We start from the raw sequence: 17,783 nt of genomic DNA, 5'->3' as shown, positions 1-17,783 counted from the left end.
TTGTCAAATTAAGCTGTGCTGGAAGTTTGAGGGAGGGCCTACAGGCCCTGGCACTCCTCAAACACACCTAATATTTCTCCACAGCACAATTTTCACACTCTACTTACGCCAACCTTTCATCCAATCTTGTTTCTGCCATTTTCTCCAAACCAGTCACGTTGCTATCAATAATATACATTCTGCATGGTTTATCTAGGGGTCCCATTTCAAAAACGCAATTTTGTTTCACAAATGTCAATCATAAATTGCAGATACAGTTGCTAAAGTTTTATAAGGCTCTCATATACTCAAATGAAGAAAGTATGGTAATAATTGGAAAGGAAAAGACAGTAAAGGAAGGTATTTTCTGTTGCAAATTTGGAGAGCTAACATGATGGAATTTAAAACACTAAAATAGAACTAAAATGCAAAGGTAAAATTCAAAGTTATACCAAATTACCTTTTGATAAAAACACAAATAATAATAATTAGCCTACCTCTTTAATTGTCTTGTTTGTCTCAAGCTGTGAGCTCCACTGAACGATTCAGGCACTATTTTGGGATTCCTCACGCTTGAATCATAACTGGGAGTCTGTGAGAATAACTCCTCACTGCCTAAGGGTTGCCTTGGTGACAACGAGCTGTTACCTGACAGACGCTGCAGCAGTGTTAGAGGAGCAGCATATCTCCTATCTGCAAAAGTACCCCAGTGCTTTCATCTTTTTGCTCCTTTTTTAGTGATGAAATGTGCACAATTGTGCTTGTGCATGAGTATTGATGCATGAAAGTATTGTCAAACACATACACCAACGCATGAATGAGTGTTCAGCAACCATTGCAATGAAACTTGGCTGCTTGACATAAGAGTGCATGTGTGCACGTGTGTTAACATGTATAGGCACACAGGGCCATGGCAGGGGTTTTAGAAACAATGAGGCAATGAGTCTGAGCCACCCCTATCCAAGAACATTTACACCAGACAACAAAAATAAACGTTTTATTATCTGTTAAATCTTCAATTATGCCTGTAAATGTATTTCCTAAAACGCTCTAAACACTGTTTCATCTCCACACTGCCAGAAGTAAAACTCTGTTGGGGAAATACTGATTTATTTATTTGCCTAAAAGTAATTGAATGTGCTGGATATACATACAGTATAGAAATACTGGAGTTAGTCTATAAAACACCCACCAAGTGATAGTTTTGTAATTGTAGAGTGTAAATAACCCTCCAGGTTCCTAAAAACCTCCAAATTCACAGTGGCCTCTGTATCCTCGATGGTATAGCTACGGGGCTGTATGTACAGTGTCCAATAGGAGTAAAGTTGAAAAAAGCCGCAGGAATAGTGATGAATGGTTTAACAAATATGGAGCTGTCAGAATATGATGGCAGAATCAGATCAGTGATATCTTTACAGATGAAACTTTGATTGTTCTTAGTGTCCCAGGCATGTTAGGGCTCGCACCACATAGATAAGTATATCCCTCAGATCAGGAAAGACACATGCTCCAATTTCAACCTGTCACTTTAAAGGTTAATGGATGCATTGAAAAGCCACAATGATGGAGATAAAACATTTACTCTCTCTGATTACTGGATGCCTCTTCTTTTTTTTGTTGTTGTTTTGTTTAGCCACAGTAGCAGTTCTTAGTTCAATAAGTGCTGGCCAGGAGGGCAGTTTTATGAGAGCCAGAAACATGTTTAGCTTTAAGCACACTTAGGAATGTATAGCAGAGTCTCATTCACATTGAAAACAATGAGAAAAGCAGGCCAGCCCTAAAAAGAGATTTCCCCCACCAGGGATACATCCTTAATATTCTCTGGGCATACAGTAGTATAGGTCAAGCAGCCACTGACGTCGAGATACACCTTTGTTGTACAGATGATTAATTTATTATAGTGGATTTTCTGACAGTAATTCAATGCAAATTGAAATACTTCTAAAGAGAGCGTGCTAAACAGACATTTAATCTGCTTGTTACACAGAATGTTACAGTATTACCTTAACCTGACGAAGATGATACTGTTACACTTTATAATACAATGAATTTAAATTTCAATCAAATCCAGAGTAAACATAACGAAATAGAGACTTGTAATTTCGAAATTGAGACATTTTGGATGTCCAAACATTTCAAGGCCCCATTTACATCTGGAATTAACTGGCAATCTGTATCTGGATAAATTACCTAAATAACGATATCCGATCTTTTGCTCTTTGCATGTACATCCAGTATTAAAATGCACTCTTGTTTTCTCGTTTTACTCATAGCTTTTGCCTGGTTTGCTTGAGATGGCAGGAAAAGCTGGGTTTAAGTGACCTTTCAATTTGCTGGGTAATTTTTTTTAATGAATGTGGTCACGTTGTATGGAATGCATTTACACCTGGCTGAGAGCTGATCACAATGTGAGTCCGACCACCTCCTTTATCAGTAAATTCTGTGTGCAGTTACATCTCTCATTAACGGAATACTAGATGTAAATGGGGTTTATATGACTTATTGTCTGACTTTTCATGGTATTTTGGAATGTAATGGTTTTGCTTGTTGAAGTGCTATATATGGCTGTAGTTTACTACAATATAAGGCATAACAGCACATTTAAAAAATATATTTTACTAAAATTGCATTGAGAGTAACCCACAGTAGCAATGTAGCAGAAAACTATTATGTTACAAGCTCTGTAGTCCTACTATTAAGGTCCATGTAAATGTAGTAGATGCCAAGGGAAGCCCTCAGCCCGTGGGTTCGGCTACACATCCTTGCCCTAACCCTGAACTCCGTCACTAATGGATAACTTGCACTTCCATCACTGTGGACTGTTAACATAGCTGCACATGTTAGACTCAAATGTTAGACACCTCACAAGTGCAATGACTGTTTCACCTCAAGACAGCTGTGCCTCTCCATTATTTAAATCTCTCCATGGTTGAAACAAGAGTATCAGGTCACTATAGTATAAATAGTGTTATAGTGTGTGAATACATCTGGAAGATAAATGATATTTTGGAAAATAAATGTAATCACTATCTTTTTAAAACAAATGTTTTGGGCCTATATTAGATAGTGGAAAAATAACAAGAAATGAGGGTCTGTAGTATGACTTGAACCTGGGATGGTGTAGTTCATGGTCGGAAAATGGAATTAACTTCTCATTAAATATTCAGTATATAAAAGTATGTAGAGGTGCGTATCCTGTGTACTGTGAATACTTTAAACAAACAAGTAACAAAACAAACAACAAAGCAACAACAGCTGAGGTCTCCTGTGACAGACACTGTGAGCTACAGACTAGAGGTGGAGTCAAATCTGAATATGGCAGCCGGCAAAGCACAAATATTGGGTTTTTATGAATATTTATTTAATACAAATATTTTTGAATTATTTGTTTTCAGGGAAGAAAAAAACATGTAAAATAGCTTGTTTTCCTCATTTGAGTGTAGTGGGTGTGTGCGTGTGTGCGTGTGTGTGTGCGTGTGTGTGTGTTGCATGTGTGTGTGTGCTGTGCAGTAACATTACATTTTATCCTATGCATTGCACATATACCTAGTGCTTACATAGGCATTATTAGTTTAGAGTTTGGTTTATTGGTTTGAATGTGGATAAAGAGCTGAATGTTAGTTTTAAAATGATTTTATTTTCAATTATGTTTATGGTTATATGTGTTTATGACAACCACAAACCAATATTACATTTAAGTGTTCATAATTATTATAATAGTTTATTGAATAGTTTATTTTAAAACTTTCGTATGCTAAAATTAAAAGTGTAACAAAAACAAAGAAGGATTGTTAAACTTCCACCTCGATTTGAGAATATATACAAATACACATAATTTTGCTGCCTCAACAAATAAAGATACAAATACAAATACTGGGCTCTCTGCTCATCCCTTCTGCAGACAATCCCTGTCTTGTTTCCTGACAGGGCAAACAAGGACTTACTGCCCTTAAACTCTCTCTCTGTCTTTGTCTCACTCTGAACACATAATCCATCACAGTCACAAACAGCAGAAGACTGCAGGTAGTCTTGTCTGTCTTCTGGCTCTCAGTGATACACAGTAAATCTGCTGTGGCACTAATGCCACAGACCAGATTGGTAGAAAACAACAATGTTTATTAGCTATTTCAGGGGGAAGAGGAGGATTTCCCTCAAACACGGACGCGCTGTGTTTTCTCATTCCACTGAGCTAAATATAAAAATATATCTTTACTGCGTTTGAGTTTACAAGGAAAGTTTGGAGCACACATGATTTTATATTCGACACGTCAACTTTCTCCACAATGATGCACTTCTTTTTCAACTCTGGCATTCAAACATCCCGTCTCCAACCATCTGAACATTGCACTCAGTGTCGTGCGCTGACTTGACTGCAATGTGTCAGAGCCAAAGATGTTACACAAGCTTTCTTTTAAATTCTGTCTTGCCTTTTCTATTTATACCTCATATCTGCCTCCCTAATACTTCAATGCAAATACAAAGAACTAAAAATGCTGCTACATTTCTAAATGTCTGAATATACTTAAAGATCATTTCAATTAAAATACATTTTATTTTAATATTTTGAACCTATTCTTTTTCATAATTGATCAGTCTGTTGATCATTATCATTACTGGTATTGTTATTGATTAATCAATTTATCAATTAGTCTAGAATGTCATTAAGTGATTAAAAAAGAAGACCATCACAATTTCTATGAACTTAAACCTGTAAATTTAACTATAAATATTTTTATTTCAATAATGGATCTCATTATTACTTGTATGTACTTGAAAGGGGTCGCTTGTAGTAAAATGTACTATTTTTTATCCACACACACTTTGTACGCAGCAGACAGCTCATTTTTGTGGGAAAATCCCTAAAAAGCCACCGTATGCAGATGCCCTGCAGCAAACAGCAGTAAGACAAAGCTAGGACTAGGTGGTGAGCTTAGTGGAACATTTAGCAGTAAAAGAGCCAGATATTTCCCTCAGGAGTCCCTGGAGAGCAGAGCAGAGCAGAGCCGAGTAAAAAGGTGAGTAGATATTTGCTGATAAATGTACCATATTAAGTTAATTATAATATCAGATATTGTGTTACTGCAAGTTTTACTGCATTTTTCAAGTTTCTCTTAAGAAAACAGTTAGGCACGTTTGTCTTTGTGAAGTTATTCCTCCTGTACATACGCACCACTAAGAAATCCCTTCATGATGCATTTTCAATGTAAGTGATGGGGGACAAATCCAAGTCCAAAATTAATCTAATCAAGTTACAGTCTTTTTAGAGCCAAAGTCCTTCATTTTGTGACAATCCTCCATGTGGCTGGAGTGCTATAAAGCTACTATAGGTATTATAATAAAAAGTATGGACATTGGTATATAAATATGAACTGTCCTTTAATTTCAAAAGTCATAACAGAAAGCAAGGGAGATACAGTTAATAAAGCCCTGGAGGAGTAATCACCCATACAGGATGCCCTAAAAGGTCAAACAAACATGCTTGCAAGAAGACAGCAATCATTTCATTGGTAACACTACACCTGCCATTCTATTGGTTGGGGGATTTTGAGAGGGTTCTTGCACAAACAATCCCAGAGCAGAGCAGAAATGTGAGAGCAGATGTTTCATAAGCGCACAGAAGCAGCCTGAGTACGAGGAGAAGCTGGAGCAGGAAAATTATGCAAGCAACAATACAACAAACATACAACAGTTCTGAGCAGAAGCTGAACAGATCTAAGCACAAGCAGGGGCTTTGTGAGTGCGAGGGCAGCATTTTGGGGGAAAGCATTACGAAATCTGAACGTGAAATCAATAAATCATACTCTCAAATTGAAAGACCACGCTCTTGAATAAAGATAGGAAAAAAGTCCCATAATGGCCACCCATATTTGGCAAATGGGTTGGTGCAGCGTTGCCAAGACTGAAAGATTCCAGCCGGTGTATTAGTCACCTGCCAGTCAGTGCTGGGTCAAAGCCAGAAATGAAAACGCTCGCCTGTTAGGACCAAACATTACAAGCTACAGCAAAAGTCACAGAAACCTTGCCAGATATTACTTGTTAGACCCCTCTAAAGACAGGAAGCAGTGGCCATGGATTGACATCTCTGTGTAATAGCTGGCATAGATTACTCCAGTAAATTAGTCATGCTTTTTAAGGAAAAGGAGGTAAGATGATTTAACTCTTGTACTGTGCACAATGTGTGTCCAATTTCTACTCACACCTCAATGATGGGAAATTTCCTTTGATCCCCAAGAACTGGTATGATTCAAATCTCTTTCTCTGGTCTAACGTTACACAAAGGGGAAAAGAAAGAGGGGGGAGGGGATGGGATGGGGGAAAGAAATGTGCAGGGAGAAGATGCTAATATGTGTAGCAGGGAAGCAAGGTGATAAAAGTAAAGAGAGCGAGACAAATGATACGCAGTGAGAGGGGAGGGGTACAACACGCTGTGGTAAAGCTGCAGAAATGAGATGAGATTATTTATGGCATTAAGAGAGCATGAAATAGAATTGGGCAGGGACTTGTAGTTAATGCCTCACCCCAACACTGATCTGTACTTTAAAGAACAGAAAAGAGTGAACGATGTGTAGACAGAGAGAGAGAGAGAGAGAGAGAGAGAGAGAGAGAGAGAGAGAGAGAGAGAGAGAGAGAGAGAGAGAGAGAGAGAGAGAGAGATCATCTCTAATCATAAGTTTTATCTTAAGTTTGTCACTTAAGTTACAAAAATGTACATTTTAGAAGTTTGATAAATACAAACCCAGATCCCCCACCTGTGATCTTTGCTCAGTGAGTGTTGCTGACAAAAGTGGCAAAAAAGGTTTCTATCCAGGTGATATTACATGTGTTTGAACTTGAGCAACACAGTTCATTGATTTTTCATCTGTGCAAGCAGACACAAGAAAACTGAAAATTGCTAAGACTTCTGACTGAGTTTGGTCTTGTGGTTTCCAGGTCAGCAGTTGTGAAAACATACAACACTGAAGCTGTGATCCAGGGATTTTAACACAACGTGAACATGCCCCAAAAGTTGAAACTGCGTTCAAAGACAGTTAAAGTATAACCAGCAACTGGGTTTGGGATTCTCAGCACTTTGTCACATTGTGTTAGTATGCTGAGATAACATCTCCAGTACTGTTTGCAGGCTTAGAAATGCATGCATTAAAAAAGTGATTGATTTTCATTGTAAATAAGCAATGATTGTGCAAAGTTTTGTTATAGCAAGAAGAATATGGTGATGTTTGTTAACTCAATGTATTATTTAATCCTGTATTTTCATTAACACAGCAAATTAAAGAAAGGTGAAGTCTTCTTCCAACCTACTGTTATTTCCTGTTGTTATTTAATATGGGACTAATCTACACATGTTATGGTAATCAGGTACAGTATTAGCCATGTCTTATGCCTCGACATGATTGGCATTCTCCTGTAGTGTTGTATTTTCAACATGTGGGGATTATAACAGACAAAAAAAACAAAAGCATCTGTTTCAGACAAGTATGTGCCTCATGAGTTGTCACATTAGCGTCACTCACATCATCACAATAAAAGGCTCCCACTTTTATGTTCATGTTTCGTTCAGGATTGACAGATTAGCAGCTGAGTGTGGGTGTTTAGAGGACACTCACCACAAGAGAGAGCGGCCTCTTCCATGACACCACTCCGATCAGTCCAGAGAGCAAAACCTGGAAACAAGATCACAGAACAGACACTGTAAGAGCTGAATGATATGAAAACACAGACACATATTCAAATATGTAGTATTACGTTCCTGTATGTACATGAAAGGGGAATCCCTAGTTTCATAGTTGTGCCTCATTTTGTGGTTTTGACCATCATTCAGAACCAGTAATAGTGACAATGTAATGATCAAAGTGGTGAAATTTGATAACATATATACAACACTAAAAAGTAGAACTAGTTTTAAATCTTTTGTGATTAGAACAACATTAGATCCACTATCCAAAAGATTTTAAATTGTGTTAAGCCTACTATCCACTGAGAAGTTCACAAATATTCTAGGTTGTCTTCTACACACTATAATTATTTGCATTATACCTTTTGCCTAATGAAGACAAGTAGCAAAATGTCTGTTGGTACTATTAAAGTCCAACTGAAATGTCATCAACCCTCTTTGTAATGAAAATTAATGTTTACGTTTTCTAATTTCTATTTTTGTAATACGAGAAATGAAGAAAAAAAGTATTTGGAGAAATATCAGAACGTGAAACATACAAAAAGAAACAGAGCAACGACCAAACCAGCGTTTAACAAGTCTGAAGTGATATTGCAGATGTGTTTATGTGCTGTTTGATGTGCTGCAGCTGAATAGCTAATTAGCTATCTAGCCTGCTAACTAACGCTAGTGGTGCACTTTTCCTCTGTGAATGTGTGTGTAGTGGCTCATTCAACAAACTGAAGTGCAGGACAAGTCATGTGTTCATGTTTGTAAGTCGGATAACAAAACTTTAGCAGGAAAAGCTAATCTGAGTCTGTGGCTCTTGTGTTGTGTAGCCAGCTGCTATCAGGCTCAGTGTGACCGTCTGCTCTGACTAAGATAGTAAGATTGAACAACACATTATCACTTAATGCAAGATTTGATTATTGTTACTGAATGAATGAATTCTGCTATGAAGAATTATACTAAAATGTATTAATTTGACCTCCAAATAAAGTGGATAATCTAGCTAATATGTTGGCTTGTTTGCAGCCTAATTGTTTATATTTCTTCCCCCATCTGGCTTCATTGTAGCAATGTAATCATGTCAGAATTCAGCAATAACTGATTGGTGAGTTCAATTATATCATAGCCAATAGAGACAAACAAAAATAAAACCAAAGTTGTAATAAACGAAGATTTTTCTTTACTATTCACAGGCATAACACAAATAACAAAACCGCAACAACAACCAACAAACTCTTACACGTGTTAACCTTCGACACAAAAACACCTTTAATATTGCCTTTACTTCTTCTTTGGTTCCTCTGGTAAATACACTCTGATTGAAAGGATCATCTCCTACATGATGTGTTGAATTATACACAGATCAGGTGGGAGTTGTTGCTCTTGTTTGGCAATTCTGTGCCCATCTGCCATCAGATTTCCACATGGATGTGGATTTCTTTTTCTCATTGTGTATTCACAGGCTCGCTTTTCCGTGAATGTCTTACCTTTAGTGGGAATCAAATAGATAGGATGATCCGGTAGTTTCAGGTGGTTAACGACCAAAAATTGAACACTGTGTACTTCTCTAGGACTGTAATGAGTGGGATACCACATTTATTCTACAATTGGTTTAGATTTTAAAGCCATTTCAATGTGTTCACAGCTTTTTACAAGTATGATTTACTCCTTACACAACCTGATCCCCCCCTACAGGAAACTGCATTCACTTTTCACTTGGCTGCTGTCATTGACTGAAATGAGTAAAGACTTCTTGAAGTTGGCAGGTTGATTCCAGTGTTTATTTTTGCTTCTTTACCAAGCAACAGCATTTATTTGCCAGTGATCAGAGCAAGACTTTTTCATTCCTATGTATTCCTGTACTACTGAATCTAACCAAGATTCAAAGTATTGCTGTGCTGCATAGATTATATTTCCATTGACGGAAACACTGATGTGGATCAGAGTAGGAACATCAAAGCTACTTGCTCTTGTGAAATACACACATGGTAAAGGCAGTGTGAAATATTGCACCAAAATGTTGTTGGCTTATACTATTGTGACAGCAACTGTAAATGATACTACACATCAGCCTGTTTTCTATTAACTGTAAGCAGATATTTCCACCTATTCATTCATTTTCTGCGTCACTGCTGATGTAAATAATCACGAGTGTGTTACAACCTATATTATAATGATGACTGTGATGATGATGATGAAGAGGTTCATTCCCAGTGAGTATGAAATGCACCAGCTTGTGTTGGTTCAAGCTATGAGATTTCATAAGACTGTCTCTTAGGGATTATCAGTGCTCCAGGTTTTTCCATTAGTGCTGATTTAGGAAAGACTGTGTTTAGATTTTGTACTCCGTCTACCTGGAACCAGTAACCCTGAAGCTTGATGCTTTGGACAAAATGAAACAATTCAAGCTCTCTTGAGCTATTTTCTCATAATATCTTTGTGTCCCCTTAATATTTATTACTACCATCTGCTATTGATCTGTTGTTTTTATTTCAAGCCAAATAGCCAAATAACTACCAAAAATATGTTGGTCTTATTTGAGAATGTCACCCTAAACAGCAGCTGTTGTTTTAAAATGAGATGCCCGATTAAATTAAGTTTAAATTTGGAGAAAAAGAGGCTAATAAAACATCTATTGGTTTTCTCTGTCAGCATGCCTCACTTGGTATGTGGTGCTGTGTTGTTTTTTTGGGGGGGAGGTTTTGCACTAAATGCTATTGAAGGTGTGAATTTGTGCATTATCAGAATGTGTGTGAACAATGGGTACTCATAGCCTCCAGCAGTCTTTTCCTCCATGGACGTTCTCTGCCTTTCACCTTTCTTCACCCTCCATTAAACACCAACACGTTCTCCCCATTTCCTCTATCTTGCTCTCCTCCTTCATTCTCCACACTGGCTTTCGTGAAATCTACTTTCTCTCTTAAGAGTTTAGCCATCTCTCCCTTTCCAATTTCTGGCCGTATCACAATCCATCTCTGTATTTCTTGCTTCTGCTATACGCCCACACAGTCACAGTATATTCCTGCACTCACGCACTCACTACTCCCTTTCCAGCCTTCTCATTTCTATTTCCCTCCCCATCTTGTTCCACTCTCTAGTCAATCTTCCACTTCGTCACTCACCTTGATACCCACAGGAACTAGCAAAAAGGATGTCAATATTTCATTTAAGCACACACACACAAACATACAAACAAGAATACAAGTTTAGGAAGACAGTTTTTTTTTTTTTTTTTAGAGCTGGTGTCATTTCAACTTTTTATAAATATCTATAAATTCCACAAAAGGCCAAACCAACAATGCATTTCTCCAACTAACAAGTATTGTCTGTGTTGATGGATTATCCCTCAGTGCCACAGAACTCCATTATCATCCAAAAACTATTTCTGTAACAACAGAAAAGCTGTACCAGTGTAGTTTTTTCCCCCTTATAGCTCAGCTGCTACAGTGCATCAGTAAGACTCTTTAAATAGTATTTGTACAACAATGGAGTTTTATGGCATGGATTCATAAGCTGCATGAGGCTATTTCGACACAAATGGCACTTAATTTAATAGGATAAATGAACTGTTTTGGTCGTTTTATGGGATCTGATAATAAGGAAGATAAAATAACATCAGATTTGTTGTTTAATTACACAAAAATAGTGTATGAGTGTATCAAATAAATTCCTCTGATCCTGATTTGGGATTTTAGAGGCTGAGAAGCTGAGCACATCCTGCTTTCATGGCATGTTGTTTGTTGTTGTGCATTCTTTATCATGATGGTCACATGTTTGCAATTGATAGCAGTCATAATTATGCACCACAATGAAGTCTGTAACCACTAATGTTCCCTTGACGCAGCTGTGTCATGGTCCGGTTCTGGTGTGACTGGCTATAATGGCCAATTGTCTCCAGTAGTGTACAAATATCCACAGGGGCGTCTGAGTGTCTCTCCCTCTCTCTTTTATCATCCTGCTATCTCTACGAGGAGATTATAGTCTTGATGAAGCAGGCTGTGTCTCTGAAGCATGAAAATCATTTATGAATTAATATAAACGCCAATATTTATCGACTTAAAGTTAATAATTAATGAGTCATTCCATTAGCTATTGACTTTGTCTTTATGGACATATAGCAAAACCACTTTATCATACTTGTTTTGTCATTTCTCCTCCAAAGGCTATGAAGCTGGAGGTAAAGTGCTACAGTTTACTTTACCCAAAAAAAATGTCCTAATATTCAGGAAATACAGGTTAAAAAAAGAAGACAACTTCCTGTGCACTGTCATTAAAACAAGCCAAGTACAACCTCAAAGTTTTTATTACCACATTAATCATTAAGAGGGTCTAAAATTGTATTCAATGTGCTTGTAAAACACACAAAAAATCAGCATGGCAATTCTAACAAGAGATTTTCTTTAATGCGTTTGTTCTTTTCACTGCTAATATAAACTGCATCAAGCAGCAGGAGGCAGAAACTTGTATTACTCCTGTGTTACTGCAGGTAACATGCACCCTCTCTAAAAAGACAAGGATGTAGTGTCACTATTACAAGCCTTTTTCTCTCTAAGTGATCATGATCTCGATGACACATGTACAGTACATGCACTGCATAATGCACAATCAAGACTGCATTTTGGTCCTGTCCAATTGTAACTCCTGGTTACTATTTCAGTCCCATGAGTGACTGCCAAAATTGTGCAACTAGAGAGTTCAACTGATCTCATTCTTTTAAGATGAGGCAAAAATATAAACTCACTGAAAAGCAGGGGGAAGTGTTTCTGTTCACTTCATTTACTTCTGTCTCTTGTTTTCGGAGTGAAACTACATTGTGTCCATAAAACTCCTCAAGGTGTCATCATGCAATCAAGGAAAGTCGTTAAAAAATTCACAGCTTAAATGACTACTCTTTTTCACTAACATTTGCAACAAAAATGTATTAAACTATAGTTAATACTATATTTCTTGTATTTCACTGCAGCGTGTTCATTTTTTACTAGTCAGCATCATTAAACCAATGGAAATGCTACACAGATAACAGGATTTCAGATGTGCATTGAAAGGTAGGTTTATGACAGAAACACTGATCACTTACTTAGCACTGGTAATAAACATGTTAGTATACGCCAGTAATAGGTATAAAAATCCACACAGTTTGGCATCAGATATCTCAAGTAATCAATTATCTATCCTGTCTTGTCTAATCACATCTCATTCTTTGATTTATTTCCTTTATGATTCTTATGATGTTGATGTCAACTAGGCGCACCTTTCCTTTAGCCATGCCACGTTGCATAAATCAAAGCTGCGGCACACCCCACATCCCTGAGCCCTAAACTTCATTTACTGCCCACTACCAGTGTATTGCATCTGCTGGCCCTGTTGTGTCTCTCTCAGAACCAGCTGCTACTAAGACCACCAGACCACTGTGATTACTGTCACTGTTACTATCTTAGTTATATTCTGGGTTGTGCAATATCATGTAGTTGTATTCAGTCAATATACTTCGCTCAAAAGTCTTATTATCATACGACTGGCTACATGTAACCGATGTAACCCTGTCTTGTGTTGTCTACCAGTATGTCTCTGTGTAATTGTAATTGTACTGATGTCCATTGTGTATAATTCTATGCAACCATGTCACACTACGTGCCAAAACACTTAGGGCACTAATAAAGTCTATGTTATCTTATCACATGCACACATTGATGGTTGAATGATCATCACCATTGCAGCAGTGACTGACTGAAAAGCTTTCTCTTTTCGTCTCATCCTAACTTTTCCTCATTGCATCCATCCTGTTCCTCCATTTCTGGGACTGTGAATGCATTTCTGTGTGCCATGTATATATTCTTTATATACATGGCATGAAATTATGTGTGAGAAGGAACCAAGTGATAGCTTTGCTGGTTGTCAGTCACTGGAGGCTTTTCCCCTTGGCTGCACCTAGAACAGGATTAACATGCAATACTTAGTAGCATTAGTCACTGAAACCTGGGTAGCACACACCCACTAACACAATGATTAAAAAATGGTGAAGCTCCTTTCAAAGTTAGCAAGTTTGGGGGTTTTCAATCTGCCTTATAATCAGTGACAAAATAATGTCTAATTAAAACAAATAGAGTAGAAAGCCAACAAATTGTCTACTAAAAAGACGGTGCAATAAGGTTTTAAAGATGCACAGAGTCTGATAATAAGGGATAGAAACATCCATAAATAGTTTTGTGCTGAACAGCTTCAAGTCAGTGGATCTGATGGTGCAGTGCTGTTAATTGATGCTAAATTAGGAGTGATGAATCAATTAAGAGTGAATGTGTGTGTGAAGGTGAAAATTGAGGTGGAAAGCTCTCTACATTTTAGTCAGAAGTCTCACTGATGCATTGTGGATAAGGTGCAAACTCATGAAACATAAAAGAACAGAACCGCAACAACCAAAGCTGGAGCAGATGAAACTTTGGATAATTTTCTATAATATTTTCTCAAGAAGAAGGATAGTCATTATTTCTGGGCTGTACATTTCTAGGAGAACGATTTGTGTTCACAGCCAATGGCTCAAGACAGAAGTTTGTTCTGAAATTGTACTTTCAGACCTGAATAACATTTATAGACATTTAATTTGATAGCAGTTAATCAGTGGAGTGACATCGATTATTAAACTCATCAGTTTAAGTGAGGTGCAGTTGGCAGGATGATGGATGAAATGAAGTAACCATAAAAAATGAATTCATTCAGAAAACTAACTCTTTAGGGCTGATATGAACATGTTATATCCCTGTGTGTCTCTGATGCAGCACACACACACATGCAGATTCACAGAGACACACACACACACACACACACACACACACACACACACACACACACACACACACACACACACACACACACACACACACACACACACACACACACACACACACACACACACACAGTACTGACAAGTGTAAATGGAACAGATGGATAAAAGGAGGCTTTGGCTTCTCACAGGACTGGATCAGAGGAGCCAGTGTCACAGCCATGAAAGAATGCATTACTCTGATACACTGCCATAGAAAACCAACAACTACACACATGCATAAACGTGCAGAGGTGACATGTCATTTGAGGCCCACTACAAAGCAAACATTAAAACTTTTTTTTTTTTTTCACAGATTACTGACTTGTTGCAAAGCCAGTGTGAAAAGACAGAACTCAAACTGCTTTATGAAACACAAAAGGTATGTAAGCCCTGCTGGATGAGAGAAGATCAGCAAGGAATACATCTGTATAGCTGCCGCAGCTAATTCCTGCTATACATGTAGCCACGCCCGCCGATAGGGGGGGACAAACGGGTCTGTTGTCCCGGGCCCAGGATAGGGGGGGGCCCAGAACTGGCCCCACATTAAATTATGGAATAATTTTTTCAAAATAGGCCTATTTGTGGAAAAAAAATTGTAATATTTGAGTTACATAAAAGCTTTTAATTGTTTTCTTCCTAATCGCTCTTGAAATAGTGGTCAAGAACCCCCCCACCCCCAACACAAAAATGGTTTGGCCACTGATCAAAATTTGATGTTGTCATTTGAAGTTCAGTACGCTAAAAATGTCCGGCCAGCCCAAGTCCGGTGCTCAGAAAAGTAAAGAAAAGAGAAGAAGAGAAGAAAAAGAAAATAGAGGCCTTAGAGATTTTCTAAACAAATATTTAAAAAAAGGTGGTGACGGTGAAGCTGGAACTAATAAAGTCAACGTAGAGCAAGGTAAGAAACAGCGCAGCCAACGTTTACCGGCAGCCTTGTAACGTAACCTAACTGGCCATGTTAACGTCCATTAGCTTGTATAAAAGCCTGACACAACACGTTATCTTTGACAGAAACAGTTGAGTTTGGTAGCTCCGTCAGAGAGGAGAGAGATCCAGCTGCAGTCAGGTGACCGAGAGAGTGATGCGGGAGAGCTGCCCCGCAACGGAGGGACAGAGTCAGGCTACCGGTGAGAGAGAAGAGAGTCACAGTGGAGCGGGAGGGGCTCGCTGCCCCGTCAGAGAGTCTGAGCAGGATGGATCAGAGACTGATCCGACATTTAATTTCAGCGATCCTGCATTATGGCCAACTAAAATGACCGAGTCTGATAGAGTAGGAGTAGGAAGAGCAGAGGAGAGTCAGTGTTGGGGAGACTTAAACTACATGTAGTTGAACTACATAGCTTAACTACAATATGCTGTAACTTGCTGGTAGTTAAGCTACATTCATATGTTGTGCTGCGTCAAGTATTTCAACTACTTTTTGGGTCATTTTTTGTAGTTAAACTCAATTTACAAACTACAATTTTGGTCAATAACATGAAATATTATTATTTTATTTTTTAAAGATTTTGTTGGCATGGACGCCTTTATTTAGCAACGTATATGGCATGTGCTCTAACCACTCGACCACCTGCACATGAAATATTTTTTATTAAAAAAAGACCTATATAATATAAATGTTAATTAAACATTTTTTTTGAAAAAAGGCATGAATCATGTCATGACATGCCAACATTGTTGTTGAAGACACACCGATCTAGAATATGTCTACCTCTTTGGGTTTTTTATTACATTTTTTGTTGATTGATTTACATTTCTGATTTACATGTGGGTATTGGGGTAGGCTTTTCATTTTCTCTTTATATTACTCAACATATCTATAGATTACCCAACATGTCTATGGTGAACCTACAGTATGTTGACCAGCTTTTTTTCTTTAAAAAAATAAAACTGAGTTGAGAGGCATATTTCTGCTGGCATGTGAATTTTTTGTAGGCTATTATATTTAGTTTCATATACACCACATGTTGATTTATTTAACGCTGAGTTAAATGAGTATAATGAGTATAAGTAGTTGCTAAAGCTACTTTTTTTAGCTGCCAGGCTGAACTACATGTAGTTTTACAAGCTATGCTTGCAAAGTAGCTTCCCCAACACTGACGAGAGGAGAGGAAGAGCAGAGGAGAGGAAGAGCAAGGGAAAAGGAGAGATCCGGGTGCGTGGGGGCCCATCTAAGATTATCTCGTCCCGGGCCCAGGCAAGACTGTCAGCTTGTAGCACAAAACACAGATTCACAACCCAGTACACACATTCAGTGCAAAACAGCTGAATTTTACTTTTTAAGTCAGAACTTCACATGACTAAAAAAGTTCATATTCCATATAGAAACCTAAAAAGTAGTCATAATACAATATACAAATCCTGCTTGAATATGTTTATATCTGAAGCTGGTAATGTATTTCCACCCTGTAAAAAACAAGAGTCCTCACAAAGAAAAGCCTTCAATGTGAAAGAATTTATACTTGTCCTTAATTGTTTATATGTAGTAACATCATTCTGCAGAAACCTTAGAAGTGCTTAGAAAAATGGCATTTTGATACTAAACATAGGTACTCCAACCAAAAATTTGATTTTTGGATTTGAATACATATCAACACTACTGGGAAGCCACAGAATGATAAAAAAGAAAAAAGAAAAAATGGACCCGTTCTCTATCAAGTGAGATCAATCATGAGATTTACCCTATTGAATAAGCGACAATGTTAAGGATAAAGTAAAGCTATAAAAGCTATAAAGTAAAGCTCTTAATTTAATCTTCCATCTTTGTAATAACACTGATCTATAGTCACATATTTGTGGTGTCTGAAATTATGAAATTGGAGGTACGAGTAGCTGCGATGAGGCTTATGTGGCAGAGAGAAGAGCTCAGTGATTTGGATGGACCTAAATATAGAGCCATTCTTTATTATGAGAGGAGCCAGTTAAGGTGGTTTGGATACTTGTTGGGGTTACTACGATTTGGTTTCTTGTGTTCTGAGCGCACTGACTGGAAGAAGCCCCCAGGGCAAATTTATGACACACTAGAGGGTTTCAATCCTCCAGCTGGCCTGGGAGCTCTCAGAAAGCCCTCAAGATTAACAAGAGTTTGCTTGGGTAAAAGATGTCTGAATTGCGCTGCATGCCCAGTTAGTAACCCTGAAGAGATACTCAAGAGAAACAATGATTTTCTTCATATAATAAAGTCCTTGCAGGCTTTGCATTCATGTACAAGGAACTACTCTACGGAAAATGAAAAACATGATCCCTGTTATTAGTCTTTTGGGCCATTTCTAAACAAACTACCATGACCGTAATCCTCGTGGTGAAGCAACATGTCACCCAGTG

General features: G+C 37.9%; 1 protein-coding gene across 1 annotated transcript in view; it reads right to left on the bottom strand.

Moving 5' to 3' along the window:
* The window catches only part of fam189a1 (family with sequence similarity 189 member A1), an 88,257-nt gene that overhangs the window by 39,555 nt on the left and 30,919 nt on the right, over positions 1 to 17,783 (bottom strand). The window contains exon 2 of the mRNA XM_062423383.1: positions 7,584 to 7,640. Coding sequence (XP_062279367.1) covers positions 7,584 to 7,640 — 57 coding nt within the window. The remainder of the gene's footprint in view (positions 1 to 7,583; positions 7,641 to 17,783) is intronic.

This window comes from Scomber scombrus, chromosome 1 (assembly GCF_963691925.1).
Source record: "Scomber scombrus chromosome 1, fScoSco1.1, whole genome shotgun sequence".
Lineage (NCBI taxonomy): Eukaryota > Metazoa > Chordata > Actinopteri > Scombriformes > Scombridae > Scomber > Scomber scombrus.
The sequence above is the reverse complement of the archived record's forward strand: the minus strand, read 5'-3'. Positions and strand labels throughout refer to the sequence as shown.